At 44.0% G+C, this 26,910-nt stretch overlaps 1 protein-coding gene across 1 annotated transcript in view; it reads right to left on the bottom strand.

Moving 5' to 3' along the window:
• SLC24A2 (solute carrier family 24 member 2) overlaps nt 1–26,910 on the bottom strand; it is a 270,205-nt gene that overhangs the window by 35,999 nt on the left and 207,296 nt on the right. Inside the window, exons 5-6 of the mRNA XM_061132459.1 lie at nt 6,669–6,767; nt 3,392–3,510 (exon numbers count right to left, since the gene is read on the bottom strand). Coding sequence (XP_060988442.1) covers nt 3,392–3,510; nt 6,669–6,767 — 218 coding nt within the window. The remainder of the gene's footprint in view (nt 1–3,391; nt 3,511–6,668; nt 6,768–26,910) is intronic.

Genomic DNA, 26,910 nt, shown 5'->3' with positions numbered 1-26,910 from the left:
TGTGAAAGTCACCCAGTTGTGTCAGACTCTCTGTGACCCTATGGACTGCAGCCCACCAGGCTCCTCTGTCCATGGAATTCTCCAGACAAGAATACTGGAATGGGTTGCCATTTCCTTCTCCCGGGGATCATCCTGACTCAGGGATTGAACCTGGGTCTCCTGCACTGGAGGTAGACTCTTCATGTGACATACTGGGTCATAATTATTTACCTACTACAGATGTTTATTTATTTGCTTATCATACCCGGGATATACTCAAACATTATATATGTATATATTCTATCTATATATAATTTTCATTTTAGCTACAATGAACATTTTACCTATAGGGAAGGGACATCTTGGATGCTATTTATATAGTAGGTATGGGCACATAGGGTTCCCCAGGGGCTCTGTGGTAAAGAATCCACCCACCAATGCAGAAGATACAGGTTCCATCCCTGGGTTGGGCAGATCCCCTGGAGAAGGGAATGGCAACCCACTTCAGTATTCTTGCTTGGAGAATCCCATGAACAGAGGAGCCTGGTGGGCTACAGTGCATGGGGTCGCAAAAGAGTTGGACACAACTTAGCAACTAAACAACAAGAAAATGGGCACTAATAAATAATAGCATTTAGCTCTGTGCTAAGTGCTTTATGCACATTATCTCATGCAACTCTCCTAATATCCTGAATGAGGCAGGTACTGTGATTATCTGTACTTTGCAGATGAGGAAACTAGAAGAAGGTTTGATAACTCTCTCGTGTTGGCTCTGAAAATCACTGCCAGGCTGTCCTGCGGGCAGCTGGTGGGGAGGCTCTCTGAAGGCCTGTGTGCCCTTGAGCTCTTAGTGTATCAGCATGGTGCACAAATCTGTCCTGTTACCCTGAGTGAGACCCGGGGACACAGCTCTGCTCAGAGAGGGGTTGGCTGGGGCTCTGTCAACCCCCTGCAGCAAGCTGCTTCCATGTGGGGGGTACAGCTGTCCCTCTGCCAGCCAGATGGACAGGCACAGTGAGGAGGGTGCCCTCTGCACACCTGTGACTGTGTGTCCCCAAGGACAGCCAGATGTTTCTGGGGCCTGCCTCCTCCTGCCACATGCTGCAGACACAAGCTGCTCTGCCAGCTCACCCTTGAGCTAACGCGAAGGGACCATGGGGCTCTGGGCAGGAGGGCAAGAGTCTAGAAGGCAGAGGGCAGAAGTAGCTGCCATGTTTCTGTCTTCCTTTAGCCATTCCCCGCCGCCCCCCACAGCTTTACTGAGGTGTAACTGACAAATAACAATTCCATCTACTTAAGGTGTACAATGTGAAGACAGGTATACCTCATGAAAAGCACAGCAAAGGAAACAGTAGACAAATGAAAAGGCAACCTATGGAGTGGGAGAAAATACCTACAGATCATATATCTGATAAGGAGTTAATAACCAAAATATATGAGGAACTCTTACAACTCAATAGCAAACAATGAATAACCAGGTTAAAAAATGGGTGAAGGATCTGAGTGGATATTCTTCTGAAGGAGACAACACACAAATGGCCAACACATGTACAAAAAGGTGCTTGACATCTTTATCCTTTCCTTTAAATGAAGAAAGTTTCTTTGCATGTTTCTTCAGGGAATAAAAGCAACAGGCGATGATGAGCAAGCGTCTTTCTAAGAAGCACAGACTTCCTCTGTTGCAGAGAGCATCCCAATACAAAGGAGAAGAGAGGGTTGGAATGGGTTTGCTGTAGTCTGGCTTCATTATCAGCTCATCGGGAAAATTCTGTTTAGAGAATTGGGTCACAAACTTTGGGGTCATGTTACTCAAAAAGTGTGGTTCTTAGACCAGCCACATCAGAATCACCTGGGAGCTCAGGAGAGCTGCAGACTTGGGGCCCCACTTTGGACCTGACAAACCAGACCCTGAATTTTAACAGAATCCTCCAGGAAATTCCTAAACACATTAAAGTCTGAGAAACACCGACTCAAGGGTAACTGGTTAAAATGTACATTTGGGACTCTATGCCTTAGAAATTCTGATTCACTTGATGAGGGTGAGATACAGAAATCTAACAAGCACCACCTACTTTTTGGTTCTGCCTAAATTTTTGAGCAACTGTGATCTGAGGCAGCGGAAACAGTACAGATTCTGTATTTAGACAGTCCTAAGGCAACAGTCCCAGTATTCTTGCCTGGACAATCCCCAAGGACAGAGGATCCTGGCAGGCTACAGTCCATAGCGTCACAGAGGCAGACACACAAGATCAGTGCTAAGAAGCAACTTAGCACACACACGCACAAGATCAAATCTCAGCTCTAATAGCTACAAACCAGGTAATCCTGAATAACTGCTTCATCTTAAGCTTTAGCTTCCTCACCTATAAAACAGAGATACTAAATGTCTATACCTTCAGCTGGGTGGTTTAAAGTGATAGCATAGACAAAGCACCTAGCACTGAAGCTATGGCACACACACAGTGGGTATAAATGGTAAGTATTGTAGCCATTAGATCAAACAGCTATCTAATGGTTGCAACACTGAACGATGGGCTGGACCACAGTACTGACTAATTTCAACTGCAGGGACAAAAAAGGCCAAAGGGGGTTAACCAAGGGATGATGGCTGTGGTTTCTCTGTTACTTAATCATGGCCCTAAAGACACAGAGAGGATTAGACTGCAGCAGTGATCAAACTTTATCATCTATTAAAAATCACCAGGGATGGGAGTTAAAATGATGATTCCTTGGATGTGTGTGTAATGTGTGACTGAGTCCCTTCGCCGTTCACCTGAAACTATCACAGCATTGTTCATCGGCTACACCCCAATACAAAATAAAAAGTTCAAAAGAAAAAAGTGCTGATCCTGGGTGCTGCTTCTCAGTGATTCTTTTTCCCATTGGATCTGGGATATGGACCAGGGATCTGCATATTTATCCCCAGGAGATTTGATGCATGACTCCTCCAATCTCACCCTGAGAAACAGTGGCTTGGAGAATGCGTGTGTGCATGCTAAGTCGCTTCAGTTATGTCTGACTCTGTGTGACCCTATGGACCATAGCCCATCAGGCTCCTCTGTCCATGGGATTCTCCAGGCAATAATACTGGAGTGGGTTACTGTGCCGTCCTCCAAGGGATCTTCCCGAGCCAGGGATCAAACTCGCGTCTCTTACATCTCCTGCATTGCAGGTGGGTTCTTTACTACAAGTGCCACCTGGGAAGGCTGGCTTGGAGAATATGTGCACTTATATGATGAATGAAGAGTCTGATGCATGCGGTGCCCTGGCTGGTACTGGGAAGTACACACAGGGACGGATGGCTCTGGGGTCCTCTGAGCTGGGAGCTGGGGCCTCCGAGGAGAATGCAGGTCTGTGCTGCTAGGCTAAAATATCAACACACAGCCTGGAGAGCAATGAGAAACTGCTGTACCTGGGCTTCTGCAGCTTCGATGCTGTGGGAGAGATTTCCATTTTGTACCGGTTCCGAAGCATCACTGGAGGGTGTCATCTCCACTTCTGTGCTGGTGCTGTTTGGGAGCTCGATTTTTTCTGTGACAAAATTTAGACACACAGAAAGCAAGCAAATGGAGTCAGTGGGGGTAAAAGCCATATTGAGAAGAACATCCTATAATGTTGGGCCACAGGAGAAGGTAGTGGCGTCTAAGGGGTGATAAGACCCAGGGCTGGGTTGTGCCAGATGTCTAGGATTTTTTTGCCTCCCGGCCTTCCAGTGTACTCAGCCCTCCTCCTCTCTTTAATAGCTCCCTGGCATCCCTGCTGGCCTATGTCTGACCTTGGATACCCTATCAACTCTAGGGGTATGTCTTCTCTAGACTGGGAAAACTTACCAACTTGCCATTCAAGAACATGAGCATGGACATTTTAAAACCAAAACCATACCCAATCTCCACAGTACTGTCTATACCCATGACCACATCCTTCAGAGATTTTCTTACGGCAGGATCTTTTCTTCTATAATTACATTCTAGAAAGGACATTTATTAGCTTGGGCTTCAGGAGGCTTAAGTCCTAGGCTCTGCTCTGACAGAATCAGGTGGTCATCTGAGGCAAGATCCCTCATTTCTCCAGAACCTTACCTATGTGATGAGGGGAATCAACTGGGTGACCTCCAACGCCCAGTACTTTTAGCTCTAATTCCCTCAGGCTCAGTGGGTGGAAAGTTCTACCAGGCCTTCAGTGCAGTGGGTAGGGCAAACCTGGGAACCTGGCCTTCTCGAAATGCCTGGAGAATACCACTTAGGAAGTTCCACACTTGGGCGTCCTATAGAAGACCAGGCAAAGGCAGGGGATGAACAAGTAATTGAGGTAAAAATCTGTGTCATTCCTGACTGAGAGGCAACATTTGGCTAAAGTGACTCCCAGGTGACGGCTGAGTACTGGGGCTTCTGGACACTGGGCATCACAGGCAAGCCCGGGCTCATACTCTGATGCTACTGCTTAAGCTGGGGGGTCCTTAGCATGTGACTTAGCCTCTCTGATATTCAGCTTCCTTATCTGTAAAATTGAGATGATGCAGATTTAGAGAATGAAATTATGGTGGCTGGGGGAAGGATGGGGAAAAGGGATAGTTAGGGAGTTTGGGATGGCATGTACACACTGCTATATTTAAAATGGATGACCAAGAAGGACCTACCGTATACCGTGTGGAGCTCTGCTCAATGTTATGCAAAGTCTGGATGGGAGGGGAGTTTGGGGAAGAATGGATACATGTGTATGTATGGATGAATCCTTTTGCTATTTACCTGACACTGTCACAACACTGTTTGTTAATTGGCCATACCCCAATACAAAAGCAAAATTTAAAAAAAAATTGGGGTGATGATAACAACCGAACCATCACTGCTGCTATGACTAATCACAACGGTATAATCAAAGGGTACACCTGTAGACATTACATAAGAAAACGAACTTAAAGCTCTCAGCACAGGGCCTGGTTCAGAGTGAGCAAAGAAGAAACATAAGCTATTTGGATCCACTTTACAGCACCTGACTTGCACTAGAAGATTTTTTTCCAGGGCTCAGAGGAACACCTGCAGGTGATCAGTGATCAGGCACCACTGAGGTTTTTTGCCATAATTTCAGAGAAAGGGAAAAATAAAGGGTTGCCCTCTGGCTGAGCTGGGTCAAATCTTGGGACTTGTCAAGTCTAGGAGTTTGGATGTGTGGTTGGTTCAGTGTCAGGGTCACCAGGCATACCAGAAAGCTCATCAGTTTCAGATGTGGGCAGCTTCAGGCTGCTCAGAAAGTATTAGAGTATTTCTAGCAACTTCAGAAAAATTAAACATTTCTATCACTGATAAATTTACTGGGAAATAATTTGAGAGTTATATAAAAGTTGTTGAATTTAAAGGAGCCAAATTTTGGAAGTCATAGGGAAATGCTATGTTTATTCATGTATTCAGTTGTGGAATACAAAGGCATAAATACATTTGAATATGGAAAGCCACTGAAACTCCAGCTTCTTTTATCTTAGTAGTGATAGTGTTTTCCTAATGATGTTCTGCTGTGTGTGATTGTCTGTTTTTCCTAATATGCTTGGTTCAGTTGTTTAAACTAAAAAATACTCAGTACCTTGGGAAATATTAAATCTATGTTTGTGTGTCTGTTAGCTGAGTTGATACAACTTTAGGATCAGCCTTTAATGACCAAACAACAGGGGGTTCTGAGTCCCAAAGTGAAGTTAAGATGTGTAAGAACAGACATGAACACATGAGAAGAAGCGACTTCCAGGAGTGAGAGCTAACATTTTAGTTTATTTCTTTTAAGTTCCCCCCGCCCCCATACCCAACAGAATCTTGACTGTTTCTTGGCCAAAGATTTTCCCTGAAACTAGAAGTCAGGAGAACAGAGGAGACATAAGCTCTTCCAAGGAATGTCATATATTTTGAGTGCAACACTGTTAAATTTTGTCTGCAGATAATTTTAGTTTCTTGGGCATCGTGTATCGCATAGATCCAGATTAGGGTAAATTTAGTCTGAATTTAGAATTTGAGAGCTACATTAGAGTCACAGACTGGAGAGGAGGAACATTATGTTCCAAGTTAAAATAAGACCACTAAATGTCACGATCTGGTCACAGAGGAACTCAGAAAAAGTCAACCAAAAGGGACCGGGGCTAGCTGCTGAATTCTTAAGAAGGGAGAGTCAGGGCCATCTTTCAGGGACCCGGTCACTCAGTTCAGGAGCAACCAAGTGAACAATCTAGTAATTTGGTGGGGGTGATGCAGGAGATGTCATAGGAATAAAATCTGGTTACCAAGCGAGAACTTCAGAAAGGGTACTCTCACCTTTCGTCAAGTATTAAAGGACAGGCCTGTGTGTCCTCATTTTGTGCAATCTCCGAAATGGAGTGATTTTCTACTCCAGTGGAGATGTGTGGTTAGGAGGTGGTATAAATTTATTTTAAAATTTTTACTTTAACATTATTTATTTATTTTATATGGCTCTTCATAGAATCATGTCACTGTTTTTAAAGTTCCCCTGGGAGTAGGTGACTTATTGGGTCTGTTCATGCCCTGGACCCATCAGGGGAAGTGGGACTCTTTCAGATGTCCGAGAAAGGGCTGAGCAACTGGGTTCTGTGTCTGCGCGGAGTTGGGATGCCCACACTGGGTCCTGCTTCTCTGCCCCATGCTTCACACACTCCAGGGATGAACGGCAGGGGATGGACATCTCCCCTTACTCACCCACGTGATTGGCAGCCCCGTTCTGCCTCTCGTTCTCATCCACCTGACATTTCTTCTTGGCAATCTTGTGGAGAATTGAAGCCTTTTCTCTGAACCTCCCTGAAGCAAGAGAAAGTAATGGAAAGGAGAAGGGGTGAGAAGGAAGAGAAAGAGAGGCTCCTGGCAAATGGTGAGTCGCTGGCAAAGCAGGTGCCTAGCTTTCTTAGCTAGGGTGTCGTCCAGGGGTGACCACTCCTTTCTGCCCAACCGAGAGGCCCTAGGACCTGCATGAAGAGTACTTTCTTACCTTGTGGATCCCTCAGCCCAGTTCTCTACTTGACAGTCTCAAGCTGCTGGGTCACAGACAGAAGATCTCCTTTGGACCTCTTCTCTCCCTCCCAATTGCTTACAAAAAAACAAAAACACCAATCCTCACCGAAACTCCCTCCATTGCTGTGACTCCGAAACAGGTCTAGACACAGAACTGCTCTGGACGCATGGCCATTTCTCTGAAATTAGATGCTCATCCCAGGATTGGCTTTTGACCGTGGAAAGCCAAGCCCAGGGGTCCTTTGATTTGTCTCGTTTTCAAACATGTATCTTAATTAACACTGCAGTTTCTAAAGGAGTTGGGAGCATGCATTGCAGTCGAATTAGCTGAATCAGCCGCAATGAAAGCATCAAAGAGGAAACTGATTGCATTTGGGGATTCAGGGCAAAGGATGATCAACTAAGCACAGCAAGTAATGTCTGTGGGTGATGAGACACTTAAGGAAAGGTTCTGGAAAAAATACCATTTTCAAAGTAATCGTTTTAAACAGCTGTACCACAAAAGTAATGCTTCATTTCTTCTCCATTACTGACATAATTAATGGGTAAATGCATGCAACAAGCACAGGAAAAAAAACAAACATGCAAAAGTATAGAGATTAGTGAAACATAGCACATTTTCCTTTTTTTTTTTAATCCTTGATTCCCACTGCCCCCCTCCCCACTCCCTTCCTCCTGGGATTATTCAAGGTACAAAGGAGCCTCATTTTAAACTAACTAATTATTGCCTACATTTAGATGAGTCCCTGAAAATACTGTAACTCCTACAATTTTCCCACTAGGCACTTGTGTTTGGCTCGGTTCTCTAGCAGGATATTAGCACAGGAGCTTATTCTACTTTTTGAGGATAGACCAGAACCAAACCAAATCAGTCTCAAACTATTTCTCCTGGGCAAGTCCATCCTCCTAGGATGGGACATGGCAGGTTGGCATCCCCACCCCACTCCTCCTGTGGATGAAATCCAGGGGAGTGGTCACACTGGTGACTTGTGTGGCTGGTTGGGAATGACAGAAGCGGTAAACGAGAGACGGGCCAGCTGACTTCAATGGTGAAGGTGATGCAGAAGAAGCTCCTTCTGCTCAAAAGCTCCATTAGCCTTAAATCTAGATGTCTGCTTTCAGAAGGTAGCCTCTAGGATGTTGGTCCCTTAGTCTAGGTAATGAATGTGCTCCGCTGGGCACATTCTTCAAGGAAACAGGAAGAGGAACATTACGCAGAAAAAAAGTAGGTCAGTGTGTGGCCTGGGTTTCATAAGGAATGAGAAAGAAGGACGAAGTGATGGACACGATGTCCCCCCTTGAGGGATAGTGAAGGTCAGCATTGGGTTTACCATGCTGGGGGGTCTTCTGCATTTAGCTATTTCTATTTAATCTCCAAGGAAAACCTGGGGAAGAAAGAGGGGAAGGAAAGAAGTCGGGGGACTAGAAGAAGGAGGAGGTAAAAGGGAATAAGAACGGAAAGAAAATCGAAAGGAAAAGAAATAATTCAATAATGAGGAGGAAGGCAGGAAGCTGGGACTGTCTGGAGGTTGCCCAGGCAGCATGGTTAGAAGATACTTTCCTGTCTACAAAGTCTAGTCTTATTTGGGGACTAGGTAGATGGATAACAAAGAGTGATTCTCAGCATTTGGCAGCCTGAAGCCTAAAGAGGGGTACTACTTGTGTAAGATGACTCTAAGAAGTCCGTAAATCATCTGCTGAAAAGCCAAGAAGAGGAAAAGGGAGGTTCTGAAACGTTATAGAAGATGATGCTTCTACTAATAAAGCCACTCTGTGGACTCAGGGTCAGTCTTCGAGCTTAGAACAATCTGCAGCTGTATGATCAACCATGGCTATTTAAAAATTATATATAAGATAATAATAAAGTGAGAGAGCATTCAGAAGAGGAAACAAGCTTGGGGAAGTAAAACCTGAAGTAAACCAATCCAAGTCAAGCCCGAAAGTCATGAATCATGGCAGAGAAAATCGCTGATAGTTAATCACATGTTGTATATGGTTGCAAGGATCTTTTCAGAGCTCAGATGAATGCCAGAGACAAAGGAGAACAAAAGGGACCCCACAGCATGGAGGGGTTGGCCACTGCCTCTGCCAGGAAACATCTTTCAGAACAGGGCTGGCCACTGTCACTCGAGGGCTGATTTTCCCAAAGTCTCTAAAGGAGGAGTGGGAGAGGAGAGGAGGAGATGATTCAAGAATTGGGATTTCTGAAAATATTTTCAGAGACCAGCGAGGGTTTTGTAGACTGTGTGCATCCCTCTTCCCACTGCCACAGCACCTCAGGTTTTCTGTGCTACAGAAAAGTGGGACAGACTGACTTGACCTGTTTCCTCTTGGGGTTCAGCCCTTGGGCAGAGGCTGCCTGGGGAGCAGCTCTCATCCACCCACTGCTTCTACTTCTTTAATAGAACTTCTGTCCCAGTTTGCAGGACCTGGCTGCCATTCTGCTGTGAGGGTGCTGACAACGGTGGCTGCAAGGCCTAAAAGGATTTCCCCTTTTCAGAGACTGGCTTCTAGAAAAGCAACAGTGGAAGGCTCACCTTCAGAACTTTAGCACACAGGGGAATTCCTTGAGGGTGCTGGAGCAGACTCGCCAGCAGGGCACCCTCATTTCAGCACCAGGACACCCCTGGGATCGCCACGGGGCTCCTTCTGAGAGCAGCTGTGACGATGAGGCTGGCAGGACAAGACTGGGCACAGAATGTGATTCTCAAAGGGGCCCTCTGTGTTTGCGGGTCAGGAGGCCTGGCACCTTCAGGACCTGTTCAGCCTGAAGTCACAAGCCGCGAGATCACCCTGCTGTGTGTGTGTGTGTGTGTGTGTGTGTGTGTGTGCGTGCGTTAGGAACAGCACAATATCGTGGTTAAAGGGATGTAATCTGGGATTCCCAGGAGGCTCAGTGGTAAAAACCCACCTGCCAAAGCAGGAGACGTAAAGAGATGCAGGTTTGATCCCTGGGTCAGGAAGATCCCCTGGAGGAGGAAATGGCAAACTGCTCCAGTATTCTTGCCTGGAGAATCCCATGGACAGAGGAGCCTGGAGGGCTATATAGTCCATGGGGTCACAAGAGTCAGGCACGACCGGGCAACTTAGCACACACATGGATGTGTTTCGAGGCAGCAAGGCTTGGTTTAAGCACCAGCTCTCTCCCTGGCTCTGCTAGGTGAGAGTCGATAAATCCCTGAATATTTTTGAGTTTCAGTTTTCCTGTTTGTTAAATAGGGATGCTAACCACTGACTCCTGAGTTAAATGCAGGGCTTAAGTGAGAAAATACCTGTAAACGACTGACCATAGCACCTGGCATTGGCAGAACTCTGTAAACAAGAGGAAAAAGAAAACCCAACAAACAGCCCAGGGGCAAGGGTTACATGGCCCTGTGCTGCGTTAGAAGAAGCCTTGGCATCTTCTTGTCTCTCCATTAGCGGTATCTGACCTGACAGTGTAAGCATCCCGGAGGGCCTTGTTGGATTGGTGTTTAGTTTTCCATGATTCCTTCAAAGTCAGCTCCAAAACTGATTAGAAGCATCACTTTATATCTCTCTGAAATTGAGAAGGTCAAGGTGAGGGAGCTGACCCTCTGTGTTTTAAACTCTGATACCTTTGTGATCTTCAAATGGAAAGATAGTGATCAGCTTTCTCCCATCACCTGTGAGGGCAGAGTGCAGGAAGCGTTGTTGGTGTTGCACAGTGGATTTGGGGTAGCTCCAAAGAGCTTCCTGAAGCACCAGGGCTTTGCCTCCTCTGTCTCAGGCTCAGAATTCTAAAATAGCGATAATGAACAGAACACCCAGCTCAAACAGTTGCTGGAAGACTTAACGGTTTGAGACACATCAGGTATTTAGATGGCCCTGACATACAGTCAGTTACTCAGAGAGGGTTGTTACTATTATGGAAGTGAATGCAGGATCTTCACCCCATAAATTACTGAAGATGAAAAGCTTGATATTCAAAATAGAATGGAGGCTTAGCAGCCTCCGGTGCAAGAGGCCTTGGCTGTAAAGGCACCACTTTCACTGACTATTTTAGGCATGGATTCCACATTGGCATAGGGGTTGACATGGACAGATCTAAGAAAAACAACTGTAACTCTGTGCCTGGGGATAAAGGAGACATTTTTGAGCACTTTTCAAGGTGAGCGAAGGAGTGGTTTTCAACATGTTTTAAGGCAACTTTAAAAAATATACACTGTTGCGTGTGAACCTTTAAAGTATATTTTTATATAGTGACAGATATTTGTATACTTAAAATCTCAGAAATAGCAAACTCGGCTCAAATCGTGAGGCACCTACGTCAAAACCTAGTACACAGTTTTAATATAGTTTAGCTTGGTCTGAAATTTGCAAAAGAAAACCAGCTGAGTGTTCTCAGGGCAGTGTGTGTTGAGGGGGTGGTAGGGATGCGTGGGAGGAAAAGATCAAAGCAGAAGGGCTTATTATGAAGAAGAACAGATTTTGGAAAAACAACCTGGCATCAAAAGCCTCAACCGATCTCTCTGCCATAACACAGGAGCTCCAAGCTGCATCGCAAAATCACCTTTGGAGGTTCTGTTTTCTCCAAGGTAAAGCCTTTTACTTTTGTTCTGCCGTTGATTAATGAAAACAGCCCCTGGAAATTCCTTCACATCCTTCCCACCAAGTCATCAGCAGTGCCCAACAGGAATGCTTTGGGCTGGAGATGAGATTAGCTCCTGGCTGCCACAGAGCATTCTGAGCCCCGGCAACACGGAAGAGACAGGACCAAAGAGATTTATAGATGTAAAGGGGACAGCCACACACACCTCAGCAAACAGACCTTGGTTTGGGAGAAGAAAAGGAAAAATGAAACAGAAGGGAAAACTCAGTGTGTTTGAAATTATTTTTTGTGTTTTCAGTTCTGCCTTTCCTGTCTCTGTCTTTGAGGTGTATGGCTGGGCTGGCAGCTTAAAAAGCAATAGGGCACCTGAACTTTCCTCCTGTTTATCCTTTTTTTTTTTTTTTTCTGGAATCAGAGACTCAGGTCAGGCAGCCAGGCCATCGTGACTGAGAAGCACGCAATGAAAGCGACGTGGTAAAGAGCAAATGCTGACCCTTGGGGTCATTGCGGGTTCCTCTCTTCCTCTCCGATCTCACAAGCTATCTATCAGCAAATCTGGGGTCTCTACTTTCAGCGTATTTCAGAACCTGACCACTTTTCCCTCCCCACCTCCCTGGGCCGAGCAACAGTCCTCTGGCCTCCTTGCCAGTCTCTCTTCCACCATGTCTTCCCTGTCCCCCGGGCTGGTCTTATCCCAGGGTCATTAGCGGTCAGATCACGCCACTCACTCCTCTGTGCAAAATCCTGCAGGGGATCCTTAGGGAAAAATGAAAACCAAAGTCTTGCCAAGGACCTGGAAGATTCTGTCCAGGGAAGCTCACCTCGACCCTCCTGCCTTGTCCCCTCCCCTTCTCCTAGCTTATTCTGCACCAGCCACCCTGGCCTTCTTCTTGCTGTTCTGGAAAACACTGTGCTCTCTCCACCTCAGGGCCATGGCCTTTGCTGGAATGTTCTTCTCCCAGAGATCCACAGGCTCCACTCTCTCAACTCCTTCAAGTACTGATTTGTTGTTGACTGTTGTTCAGTCGCTCAGTCCTGTCCGACTGTGTGTGACCCCCTGGACGGCAGCACGCCAGGCTTCCCTGTCCTTCACCACCAAGTACTGACACTTGTTTATAAATGACACCTTCTCATTGAAGCTGCTCCGAGCAGCCTATTTAAAGGTACAGCTTTTCTCTCCAGCACTTGCCACCCCCAAGTTGTTTTCTCTAAAGCATTTTCCACCACCTCATTCACTGTATCACTATTGCTATTGATTATCTGCTGCTTCCCATTAGCAGTCAAGCTCTGTGAGGGGAGGAATTTTCATCAATTTTGTTCACTGCCATATCTCCAGAGCCCAGTGGGGCTCAATCGATCCTTGTGTTTGTGGTTTCCAGGCAAGCTGATGAAGTTCTCACAAGCTTCCTGTTGACTCATGGGCCAAAGTAAATCCTTTCAGGCCCACTCAAGCCCAGCGCTCCAGTAGGGCTAAGGGTCCGTATATAGAGCCCCAGGAACTGTCTGAAGTAAAGAGGAGAAAATAGGGTGGACTCAGTGTTCATGCTCCAGAAGTGGAATACAGAGGGGCACCCAGTTGCCCCCCTTCTGTACCTCCTCCCCCAATCAGGTCCCCAAGGTAGGCACTGCAAGGAAGAGGAGGAAGATGGAAGAGGAGGAAGATGGAAGAGGAGGAAGATGGAAGAGGAGGTCCAGCAGACAGTAGAGTAGGGTAGGCTAAGCTCTGGCTCCTCCTTCTGTGTGAAGATACTCCTCATTTGTCAAGGCCTAATTAAAGGGATCACCCACTCAATGGACCTGAGTTTGAGCAAAGTACTCGAGATAGTGAAGGACAGGGAAGCTTGGCATGCTGCAGTCCATGGGGCCACAAAGAGTTAGACACGACTGAGAGACTGAACTGAACTGAAGGCCAGACCTGAAGTCTCTCTACTGATACCCGTGCCCTCCTTCCCAAGTGGAAATCTACCCTCTGCTCTCAGGGCATTTTGTACTCATCACAGCCCTTATTTCAGTTTGCTGCCAGCCTCTCTGCTTTCCCCACCAGAGGGCAGGCTTCTCGGGGCAGGGATCTTCTCTCTGCCATCTGTGTATTTCTCTATGCCTCCACAAGTGTTTTAGAGTCATGCTTGGCACATCTCATGCACTCACTGAATTATAGTGAAGCTCTCCCTATATTAGCTCCCCTGGGAAGTCTGAGCTTTTCTTCCAAGTCAGTACAGGTCACAACCAATCTTCCACTCTGCAAATATTAACCAAGCCTGTGCTATGAATCAGACAATGTTTGATAATAAGATCCATCTGGTGCCCTTGTAGGGTTCACAGCTTGGAGCCAGAGAGACAAGAAACAAAGACTTAAGATTCATGCTGTAATGGGGGGGGGGGGGCCTTCTCTGGAGGGTGTGGAAACTCAGAGAATAAAGTTCGAAGATAGCAGACACTACCTAGCAGCTTGGACGAGTAAGGTCCACTTGCATTCCACAAACTGCCTTCTGGGGGAGCTTATTCATCTAATAGCATCTGGCCTGATGTTTATTCTTAAAAGCAAAATATTAAAAATAAAAGTCTTGTTCTGCATAAGAACATAGAGTTTACTTATTTATTCTAAATCTACTTTTGAGATGCAACCCTCAAGTTATTCTAATTTTTGCAAAGCATCATGTAAAACCAATTATAAGGTTCCATTGACATGAATGGAAATCAAACTAGTATTGTAATAAAGTAATTTATAAAGCATCTTTAGCAAATATTTTGTGAATGGACCACATAATAAAGATGATTAACATAATTTAACTGTAGTATATTTACAGGCATAATCATAGGACTAGTTTCTGTAATTAATAAGAATATTTACATAATTTACATAATCTCAAGCCATGGCCAAACTCATCATATAATGAAATGAAACAGCCTGATATACTTATTAAGGCTTTTAAAAATAATTTTCTGTTAAGAGTGACCTTTGGAGTCACAAGTAAGGCTCAGATCTGTCCAGGCGTGAATTGGTTCTGTCATCTCTCCTAATGGGGTTCACCTTATCACTGGAAATAGGGTGCCTTCTTAAATATTTTGGAAAATTTCCAATGTATTTCAGAAGTTGTTATCTTAAAAGAATGAAATTCTGTCCTTCATCCCAGTTTCTTGCCTTTTCAGGGACTTTGCCTAATCCGTCATCTTTAATCCTTCCCTTTCTCCTCAGCCTATAATCATGCTTAAGTCTTTCAACATGGCAGCCTTTCTCTTGACTCCAGCTAGCCTACGGGCACTGCTTTCGCTTGCTTTCTCTTTATGGCCAAACCTCCGCAAAGGTCAGTCTGTGCGGTGCCCCTGAGTCCCTAGGGCTCCTTCGGTCATTTCTTAACTCTGCATCTGCCATTCGTCAGCATTTCACCACTGAACCTATCCGCGGCCCCTTTTCACCTCCACTTGCCTGGCTCTCTTAGTGGCATCTGGTATTCCTCTATCCCTTCCTTGAAATCCTCTTCGATGGTCAAGGACCCCCGAATGTGCCCCATATGTGCCACCACTCGCCAGGGTCCCCTCCTCGCTCCCTCTTCCTCACATTCTCCCAAGGGACCCAATGGACCACTGCTTGACTAGTGATGACTCCCACATTTGGAACTCTGGTCCAGGTCCTCTCAGCCAATGGACTTCTGAATATCTTCACTGGGAAGTCCTTCTCATGGTTAAACTCAATGTGCCCCAAACTTCCTTATATCATCTTCCTTCCTAGGAATCTGCTCTTCTGCTTACATTTTCTATTGGTGATTTCCTCACTCCCTAGGTTTTTCTGTCATCTTAGAGGTCCTCCTCTCCCTCATATCCAATGAACTGCCAAGTCCTTTTGAGTCTACCTTTGAACACTTTAGATCCAACCTTTCCTGCCTGGATGTCGGTTACAGCCTCTTCATTGGTCTCCCAGCTTTTAATCGCACTGCCTGCATCCTTCTAATTTACCCTTCGTGTGACTTGGAATGTGTGCTCAGTCGTGTCCAACTCTTTGGGATCCCGTGGACTGTAGCCTGCTAGGCTCCTCTGTCCATGGGACTTTTCAGGTAAGAATACTGGAGTGGGTTGGCATTTCCTCCTTCAGGGGATCTTCCCAACCCGGGGATCAAACCTGTGGCTCTTGTGTCTCCTGCATTGGCAGGCAGATTCTTTAACACTGTGCCACCTGGGAAGCCCTATGGCTTGGAATGCCCTCTGTTTATTTGTTTCTAAAGACTCTGCTTTAGGCATTTCATCTTTCAGGAAGCTTTTCTCGAGTCCCTTTCCTGGGCTGGCAAGGTACCTAGGTACCTTTCTCTATCACAACACTCTGATACCTATGCCATCATGGTAGTTCTCATAGAACCTCAGAGGCGTTTTATTCACTCTCTTTCCAACTAACCTGTGGGCCCCTCAAGACAGGGACACTTCTTTTCATCTGTCCCCCGAGTACTTACATTGTAGACTGGTCCTCAGTGTTTCTGAACATGATAACATTAACACAAACAACAAAGGGAATCTTACGGCATGTGTGTGTGTGCTTGTGCGAGGTGCTTGGAGTTCTTGCTGTATGCAAATCTATTTGAAATTTACATTCTTTTGGTGAGTAGAAAAAGGAGGATCCAGAAACACACTGCAGGAAACTCACCAGACTCTCTTTTTGGTTAATGCCGAGATTAAATCTCCAAAGTCTAATTGTGTTTACAGTTAATGACACTATTTTGAGACTCTCTCTGCCTTTTTTTTTTTTTTTTTAAAGATAATCTAATCAAGTTCAGGCAAAATTGGGATTTTACAAATAAAAAAATTCGCAGCAGGTATCGGATGGCAAAATACGATGTTTCAGGCAAGGAGTCAGTTTACTGACCTTAGCTGGGGCTGACATGGCTTGAGAGCTACTGTTCATCATTTTGGGTCAACTGTTTTATTATTTTAGGAGCTTAATTTTCTGAACAGTTCTCTGCTGGATACACAGATACAAATGGCTCCCACAAACATTCGCAAAGGGGTTGTGTGATCTGTTTTAGACTTCTGAGCCAGGTTTGAATGTCTCCCCCCTGTTCTCTCTCTTCACCCTGTGGATATCTAAGAGATAAATGGGTAATGAATTGCTTTACCGAGGCAGGCTTCAGATCCAAGATTTGCCAGCATCCAGCCCCACTACCAGCTAAGGGGTAGAAAAGAGGTCTTCGGAGTCAAAGCTCACATGTTGGGTATGTCTCTCTGCCAATGGTCTGTGACACTGATGTATTCATTTGGGCAGTTTTGATTTGTTCACAGCAGTTGGCAAATGGTAGGTGCTCAACAAATATGTGTTGAAAGGTTACTCTGACTTGTGTTGATATATAAAAATTAGATTTTAGATCTGGCTAACATTTATTCTGTAGTAGCCAGTGTTTCACATAAACCCATCCTCTCCTGTCACCTGGATCTCATGTATTGCAAATGGTCAGTTAACTTGTGTTCTTCTTTTTCTTTTTTTGAATCCTCAACTTTACATTGTAAACTGGTGTCTGTCATTCTCATTTGAAACATGGGTTTGTAACAGAAGTGGCGGGACCTGCTGTGGGTTCTTAATTAAATGGGACTGAAGGTTTAGTGGCCCATGACTAAGACAGGATGATTCAGTTCATTTCAGATTTAATCAAAAGAGAAACTTACCATGCTTAATTGAACATGCCAACTTCCTGGTATAACAGATTTCCACTTTTTTTTTTTTAAAGAGAAAGCTTCATGGAGGTGGGAAATTACATTATTAATTTATAATAACAGTATTCAAGTTTGACTGATGAAGGCGACTTAGCATTTTCAGCTCTGGGGATGTCAGAAATAGACAACAACAACAACAAAATCCATGATTCATTTCTGCTGCCACTTAACACTTTCTACATATGTGATGCAGCAAAATCTGCCTTTACTTGCCAGGTCCAGTCTTTCTGCTTTTACTGCTGATGGTTTAGATCATGAAAATAAGATGCAATGAAGTTTGGAGAGCTGGATGTATTCTAATGAGAAGACTTCCTTGGTTCTGGTTTTCAGGAAGACCACGAATTTATCCACTCAACTGATTTGATCTTTCCTACAGATCTGATGCCAGTTTCTAGTTGGTTAGTTTGGTTATGCACATGCACTAGGCTGCTGTCTTCCTAAGATCCAGCCCCAGGGAGAGACTTGTAAGAATACATCTCTGAAAAAGTAATGTGGTTAATAACCGGTGAGTTAAATCTGTTTGTCTTTTGGAGAAGGCCCAGCCTTAACAGAGAGCATCTGTTCAAGTGCCCAGAAAAATCATCCGGTTATGGAAAGTTGGACCGAATGACTTAAACCATAAACCTAGAATGAATGAAACATAACATGGTGCTGGAAATGGTGTCGGTGCATAATAGAGGTGCCCTCATAGGTGACTGGGAGGGAGAAAGGTAACCTGCAGTGACCTCGGAGTTTCTTTAGGGATATTAATGATCTTGAGGCAAGAAGGATACATGCTGGGGTGGAAATTGGATATTCTGTGTGGGAGGAATAGCCTTGTCACTTCATTTGGAAAGGACAAAGACTTCCATCAGAACGCCACCCTGGATTTCACTCAACTTTAGTAAAAACTTGGATTTCTCAAACAAGTAAATCAGAAGCTAGTTACTGTGCAAAAGCTCATCTGCTCTGTAATGAAGTCAGTTTGAATCTCTGTTCAAAGGACTTATTTCAATTTGTTGTTTAAGGCTCACACCTTCACTGTGAGTGGGAATCTAAATTGATGCAATACCTTTGGAGGGCAATTTGGCACTACCTTTCGAAGTTTAAAATGCGTATGTTCTTTGATGTGTCATTTTTATTTCCAGAAATTTATTTTATATGTTTGTTTATACTTCAAAGGGCTTCCCAGGTGGCACAGTGGTAAAGAATCCACCTGCCAATGCAGGAGACACAAGAGACACCAGTTTGATCCCTGGGTCAGGATGAGCCCCTGGAGTAGGAAATGGCAACCCATTCCAGTACTCTTGCCTGAAAAATTCAATGGATAGAGGAGCCTGGTGCTCCACCATCCATGGGGTTGCAAAGTCAGACATGACTGAGTGAACAACACACACATTTATATCTTCAACTTAATAGAGTTTATTATTTGGGCAAAGAAGATTCTCATGTAGCATTGTAATAACTAAATGAATAAAAATGGAAATATCTTAAATATTCATTGACAGGGGTCTAATTGAACCCACCAGGGAAGAGGCAGGCAGCGGAATACTATGCACCTGCTAAAAAGGAATGGGGAAAGTAAAACAGTGCTAATATGGAAATATCTTAGATAAATTAATAAACAAAAGCCATGTATAGAACAGTATATAGAAGAAAAGAGAATATGTTAAACTGATAAAAGTGGTTAACTGTAAGGAATGAATGGTATCTGGGGTAAGAGGGGGACTCATTTTTACTATCTTTCCTTATTTAATGTTTGCTTTTTATCTCTGCATGCTTGTAATGATTTTATAATAAAAAGAATGGTTAAAATTAATTTGCAGTTTAAAATTTCTACTGTGGTAAAAGTTTGGATTTACAACTAAAAGAGAATATAGGTTTCATGGGGGCAGTTGTTCTTTTAAGGGTCCATTCCACAGGAAATAATGGACTATTTGTTGTATTTAACCACACTAATAGTTTGGCTGTGAACTGGGTCAAATAATACACAAGTGTTTTAGTTCAGATGCTATGGTCCAGGAACCTACCTATCACAATCTTGGTGGTAGCGTAACCAAAATGCAAGATCAAGTTTTCTGAAGGTTCATCTTAAAGACCGATCTTAAAGGCAGACTGGCAAACTATGTCTGCCATCACACTTCATAAAGGCCACCAGGCTAGAGTCTTGACCATGACATTATCCATTATCTGAACTTCTTGCTGAAGGAGTGTCCTTGGCTTCTCCAGAGAAGGGGGACTCCTGTCTGAGGCAGGCCACTCCATCTTTGGCCATGTCTGTAGGAAGGATCTTCCTGTGCTGGACTGAAATCTCTGTCCCTGAATTGAGGAGGCTGATCTCCTTCCTCAACTTTCCCCACTCCCAGCTGGACTCATGGGGTTCCCCAGAGCTCCTCTCTCCTGGAAAGACAGACCTTACTTCATCACTGCAAACTGCCCATGAGACCAATCCAAAGAAAGAGGTTCTAGTAAGGCTTTAAAAACATGGTTAGGTTGTTGCCATCCCATGATACATTCTTGTTCTCTTCAGTAAAGCCTCCAGGTCATCCATCACCATTGAGATGCTTATCACCAAGTGGCTCTGAAAATCCCTGGTCTGACTCAGTCTCTCAGTCCTGCCATCAGTAAATTTCATACATCCTTAACTTCTGTGAACATTTTTGTTCCTACTGAGTGTGGTTGTTTCTTGATGGTCCCTTTTCTCCTGTGGCCCCTGAAAGTGACACTATTTCTCTCCAAGTGCTCTTTACTCTATTCCACCCTCCCTTCCTCATTACTTATACATCAATTCTCTGTTCTTTGAAGCCCAGGCTGATAAACTCAACCACTTTTACTCAACTGACTTCCTAGTCATGCTTCCCTCATTCCCAAAGATACTGGAACACAGTTCACTATTTTTATCTCCACCATTACTCATGTTACCATCCACGGTGACTTTACATGGGTGAACCCTGCAACACCTGGCTCCTTACCGCCCTAACCTACTCTCTTCCAGCTGCCCTTTCTCACCTCATCCATCCACTCCTGCAGTTAAACCTTGTCACTGGCAATAACAGTATCACATCCAAACTCCTGACTGGAAGCATCTCACATTCTGTCCGTAACTCTTATTTTTCTATGACAACAATTCTTTGATCTCATCTGTCACTTCATTAATGCCATCACCTTTTCACGGCCCTCCTTTAGACCAAGTTCTTCATTGGTTTCCGGGATGCCATTCTCTCCTCATCCTCTGCCTGCTCCAGTCTCCTTTGCTGTGTATTCTCCACTCTTCCCAGACCCTACACTTTAGAGTTCCCAGGGCTCAGTCCTTGGCCTCCTCTTTTCTATTGATTAGCTAGGTATTCTTATTTAGTTCTATAGCTTTAAATGATACTTATATTCTATGACTTTCAAATTTACATCTGTAAAACCCTGACTTTTCTCCTAAGCTCCAGACTCCAAATCCACTTTATCCATATCCACTGTTGTTCAGTCATGCAGTCATGTCTGATTCTTTGCAACCCCATGAATTGCGCCATGCAGGCTTCCATGTCCTTCACCATCTCCCAGAGTTTGCTCAAACTTATGTCCGTTGAGTCCATGATGTCATCCAACCATCTCATCCTCTGTCACCCTCTTCTGCTGCCCTCAATCTTTTCCAGCATCAGAGTCTTTTCCAATGAGTCAGCTCTTCGCATCAGGTGGCCAAAGTATTGGAGCTTCAACTTCAGCATCAGTCCTTCCAATGAGTTTTCAGGGTTGATTTCCTTTAAGATTGACTGGTTTGATCTCCTTGCAGTCCAAGGGACTCTCAAGAGTCTTCTCCAGCACCACAATTTGAAAGCATCAATTCTTTGGCATTCGGCCTTCTTTATGGTCCAATGCTCACATCCCTACCTGACTACTAGAAAAGCCACAGCTTTGACTAGACAGACCTTTGACTATATTAGCATGAGTTCTCAATCTCACTCCAGAGCTTGCTCTGGTCTCAATCCTCCCCATCAACACACAGTTTTATGAAAGCAATATTTCTCTGTTATGGAGAGATTGCAAGTTGCCTATTAATATCTACTCCTTTTTCATTTCCTAGTGACATACTGTCTAAATTATTGGGGACAGCAAATCACCCAGCTTGACATACTACATTTCCAAGCTTCCTTGAACTAGGTGTAGGCAAGTAATGGAATTTTGTACAGATTTTACTGGGAAGGTATAAAAGGAAGGCTCCTTAAAAAGAAGACAAAATAGCTAGGGAAAATAATTTTGGGAGTAGGAAATGGTAACCCAGCCCAGTATTCTTGCTTGGAAAATCCCATGGACAGTGCAGTAGAGCCTGGCAGGCTACAGTCCACGGGGTCACAAAGAGCCGGACACAACTGAGCACACACGAGACTTCTTGAAACACAGATGTGATGGCGGAGCTGAAGTGACAGCCATCTTGGACATGAGGTGCCCTTGAGGTTGAAAGTCATATATTAAGATGGTGGAGCAGAAGGATGAAGGCGTTTGGGTCTTGGATTATAGTGAAGCTTCCATATCAGCCATGTACAGCTTGCCTCTGGACCTCTTTTACTTGTGAGAGAGACACTTCTATCTGACTTAAGTCCCTGTTAATTTGGATTTTCTGCTAGAGTTGAACCTACGCTGCTTAATATATCAGAATATATAACACAGTCTCATCATTTCAAAGCCAGGATTAAAATATAATGTGAAGGCCACAGATAGCACCAAGTACCTGTTTTAGGATTACATTTTCAGAGGATACCTTTTGGGCAATGGAAAATACCAATGAATAGTATTACAAAATTCAATTTCTTTTTGAAAAAGAACTGGGATCTGTGCTAAAGTATTAGTTGCTCAGTCGTGTCTGACTCTTTGCGACCCCATGGACTGCAGCCCACCAGGCTCCTCCATCCACAGAATTCTCCATGCAAGAATACTGGAGTGGTTTGCCATTCCCTTCTCCAGAGGATCTTTCCAATCTAGGGATTGAACCCAGGTCTCCTGGGCAGAATCTTTACAGTGTGAACCATCAGGGAATATTTCACTACAGTTACGAATGTAAAATAACTGGCTAGACTACGTAACCTTAGGGTGCTTCTGTTTCTTTGAAATTTTTAAAACTCAGCCACATGAGTAACTGAGGAACCCATGATTCATATAAGACATTATTAATTTCTTAGGTTGGTAAAGGGGTTATTGGTTGTCATGAAACTAGCCTTAATTTCAATAAGGAAAAGATCATTGTTATTCTTACCCTTGATATTAAAACAAACTTATCTTTGTTTTCCTTTATACAAATGAACAAAGATTGACTTTTTAAACAGTGGAGAAATTACTTTTCTAGAAATGGCTTCTGTTAAATGGCAATGAGTTTAGCACAATACATTGCATATTTGCAACGTTTCCTTAGTCATGAGTTCTGTTAACCTACTTATCTACATGTCTTTATGAATGTTTATCTTCAAAGAGCAGAAATGAGTAGTTGTGTATACTGCCACTGGTGGAAAGGCATCTCTTCTTTGAACTCCTCTGCTCCATCACACAAGCTTTCTTTTGAACTAACTTTTTACATTTTCATTTAAAGTAACTTTAGTAAGGAAGCCAAGTTCAATTTATTGAGGATTTTCCAGAGTGATAATAGTATGAATTTGGGTTATCTGTAGATGAGAAATAAACTATGGGTTACTGATTTATTTTTAAACTCAAGTATAGCTGATTTACAATGTGTTAGTTTCAGGTGTATAGCAAAATGATTCAGTTTTTTATATATATGTGTGTGTGTGTGAATATATATATATATATGTATTCTTTTTGAGATTCTTTTCCATTATAGATTATTATAAGATACTGAATATAGTTCCCTGTGCTGTAGAATATGTTTATCTGTTAACTATGGGTTATTCACCTTAAGTAAAAACTAGAGATTGCTCTTCCAAGAATATTAAGTATCATCCCATGAGGAGATAAAAGAATGGCTGCCCACGTAGGGGGAACTGAGGTCACTAAAAGACTATCCCTGGAGCCACTTGCTTGAATCTCTGGAAACATCTTGTTACAGATCAAGTCTAGGAACATGATTCATTCAGAGCAGGTGCTCAGCTATTATCAAGTGAACATATTAGTATCAGGTGGTTGGCAGGGTGGGCGAGCCATCACTTAGGGAAGCAGGAATGAGGGAGTGGAGACATGGCCTCTTTTGAGAATCCTGTCCTCACTTCCACTGGGCTCCCTGGCACCTTGGGTTTGCCCACCATGCTACTCATCTTGCTGCCTGTGTCCCCCACTGGCATGTAAATTCTTTAGGAGTAGAGCTATCTTTAATCTCCACGAGCCCTGTACTCAGTCTAATGCCTGGTCCAAGATGAGTGTTGCTGAATGAATACATTAGAGAATGAAAGCTGTTGGTTAGTTGCTCAGTCGTGTCCAACTCTTTGTGACCATAGGGACTGTAGCCTGCCAGGCTCCTTTGTCCATGGAATTCTCCAGGCAAGAATATAGGAATGAGTTGCCACTTACTTCTCCAGGGAGGGAATGAATGAGTGAGTGGATAAAATTCTGATTGGTTCAGGGTAGGAGAGGAAGTTGGGTGTGGCCCAGGCAGCTGTTCTGATTTAGGTTCTGGGCACCTGAGACAAGGGAGGGAGGAATTGGGCTCTGAGGGGAGGGGCAAATTTTACAAAAGATGTTACAATTTTTTCCAATGTCTAAGAGTAAGCAGTTTTTAAAAAAAATATTTAAAAACATTAAATTTAATATTTAAATATAAAATATTAAAGTTTAAAATATTAAGATTTAGTTGTAGCACATAGGATCTTTGGTTGCAGCATACAAACTCTTAGCTGTAGCATGTGGGGTCTAGATCCTTGACTAGGGATCAAACCCTGGCCCTCTGCATGGGAGTGTGGAGTATTAGCTACTGGACCACCAGGGAAGTCCCAGATCGTTTTACTAAAATAAAATTTTAAAGGTATAGTATTCAAGTACGGAGGCCATGTTTCAGTCAATAGCTCACTGTCATTCCTCAGTCTGTGGTTCAACTTTTCCCATGAGCTGGTCTCCATCAGGCCTTTCTTCCTACTCCTACACTGCAGCCAATCTGCACTGTCCAGTTCCTTCTACCACCTCACCGAACAACCGCAGTGGAGCTGAGAAGGCGGTGAGTGGTCCTGAGTTCAGGTTCCACATCGCAACTTACTACCTCTGAGTCCCAGAGCCAATCACTTTGCTTCTCTGAGTCTTAGTTTCCACATCTAATAGAACACTTGTTTGGGCTTTCGTTTTCTCATCACCAGTAAAATCTACCTTGTGATCATTATAAGGATTAAGTGAATTTATATATATATATATATAACACTCATAGCATTGTGCCTGTTATCTTTTTTCTGAATACCTATGGGACTTACCACTCTCTTCCTGGTGGCTCAGTGATTATTAAAACTCAGTGTTTTATTTCTCCCCTGTCTGTAAATTCCATGGGGGCAAACTGTCCACTTTTTAATCTTGTACTTCAATGAAGCACCTAGCAGAATAACTTGCATATAGCAGGTGCTTAAAATAATGGACTGAATACGTGCAAGACAATTCTCTATACTTAGTAGATCATCACACAATTTTTCTTAGGATGGGGTGGCATATGTAATTCCTCTTTCCATTTAATCCACATTAGGGAAAAAAAGCAGGCCTCACTGCAAGTAGCTTACTTTACACAACACCCAGAGAAATCTCCAGAAACAGTTACAAATAATGACTGGTCACATGGGCAATTATAATAAAGCCCTGTCAAGGGCTAGTGACATTTCTAAAATTGTGAGAAGAAATGCTCAAATGGAGAGGAATATTTCTTGAAGGCTATACTAGTCCCCTATTGCCCATAACATCTTCATCATACTTCCTTAAATTGTGTAACATGGAGATGCTATAAATCACAGTTATTATTATTTTCAGCGAGAGGAAGAATTTGAAAGCCATGCATGGCTGTTGCCAGGTCTGAGGTTACTGAGCTGGCCTTGAGTCTTTTAGATGGAATCCCAGAATTAGGCTTAAGCCAGGACTGGCTTGTCGTGGAGGCAGCTGCCAAAAGGGTGTAATCTGAGGTGACTGGATGGAGACCCACCCGGCCCCCACCCGCTGTTCCAGTCGTCCTTTCAATGAGTGCCTGAGAGGGATTGCTATGTGTTTGGAAAACTTGTGAGTCTTTCAAAGGTTACTACTCTAGATAAAGGATAATGCCTTAACCAGCATTTCTAAAAGAGTCCCACAAGAGGCTCCATGGAAGAATGGTTTCTCTGACCAAAAAAGTCTGGGCAACAAGGCAAACTCTATCCCTCTGTGAGCGTGCTAACTTGCTTCAGTTGTGTCCGACTCTTTCTGACCTTATGGACTGTAGCCTGCCAGCTTCCTCTGTCCATGGAGTATCTCTAGGCAAGAATACTAGAATGGGTTGCCATTTCCTCCTCCAGGGGATCTTCCTGACTCAGGGATTGAACCTGTGGCTCCTGCGTTGCAGGCGGATCCTTTACCACTGAGCCACCAGGGAAGCCTCCATCCCTCTAGACGATTTATATGCTGCAGGCACATGGAAGGCTCTGACAAGTCACATGGTGAAAAAATCTATTTAGCTTAATTCAGAAGCTCTCCCGCTTACTTAATAACAAAATCAAGCTTGCTTTCTTTTTTTCTCCCGGATGGCTGCAAAATGCCTAATGACATGATCTGATAGTAATATTTCATAGAATGTACTTTAAAAATGCTCCCTTAGCTACTATTAGCTATCACTGTAAATGGTATGAATTTTCAGCTAAGAATGGGACACAAAGGGATATGCATGAAGGGATGGACAGTCCAGGGAAGGATAAGGCATCTTAAAGGTGACCCATGAAGGTCCCCAAACACAATTTTACAGTTTTGCTAAGGGCTGGTCATGCTTCTCCTGCTAGACATTATTTTGACTATGTTTGCCTGCCTAGAAAGCCCAGCTGTTTGATATCAATTGGTATCATCAGATCAGAAGCAGCACTTTTGCATCTTCATGTGATGTTGAATTTTCTGGTGTGGGGAAGAAGAGAAAGGGAGCTCTCCGATGGCAATTTGCTCCCATAGATGTGGAAAGAGGAAGGAAAGGAAGGGTAAAGGAGAAACAGGTCAATAGAAGCAACAAGAAGCCAGAAGCAGCTCTGGTAACAAGACGCTAAGGGCGGAAGGCAGAGGACAGGATGGAGGAATGAGAGAGAATGAGGGGTTGTGACTACTCAGGTAGAAGGTAGCAAACCCACTGGCCACTCAAGCCATGAAGCTTAGACTGAGGGCTGTGAGATGCCTGGAAAAGCAATTAAATTATAAAGTCAGTGAGTCCCAAAGTTTTCACCTCCCAAGACAATCACCAAGAAAAATCAAAGTGGTTTAAAGACGTGGACTGAAAATAATAGCTAGGACAGGAGCCTTCCTTTAAGGCAGGGACTGTTCTTTCTGTCCCCGTGGTGGTAGGATACTGATGCTCGTAGCTTTCTGCCTTTGGGGCTTTCATTGCCCAAGGATATGCACTTCCCCCACGTTGTTGGGAGGGCCTTGGGCTACAACAGAGCCCAGTCTGAGATCCTAACTGTGGCCCGCTGCTTTAGAAAACACCATCATGGTTAACTGACAGCACAGAGACAGAAGTAAAGACGGGCCCCAGAGTTTTGTAGAAGCCAGAGTGGGGAGGGGCTG

Source organism: Dama dama, chromosome 29, assembly GCF_033118175.1.
Source record: "Dama dama isolate Ldn47 chromosome 29, ASM3311817v1, whole genome shotgun sequence".
In the NCBI taxonomy this organism is placed as follows: domain Eukaryota; kingdom Metazoa; phylum Chordata; class Mammalia; order Artiodactyla; family Cervidae; genus Dama; species Dama dama.
Note: the sequence above shows the minus strand (reverse complement) of the source record. Positions and strands in the feature narration are given on the sequence as shown.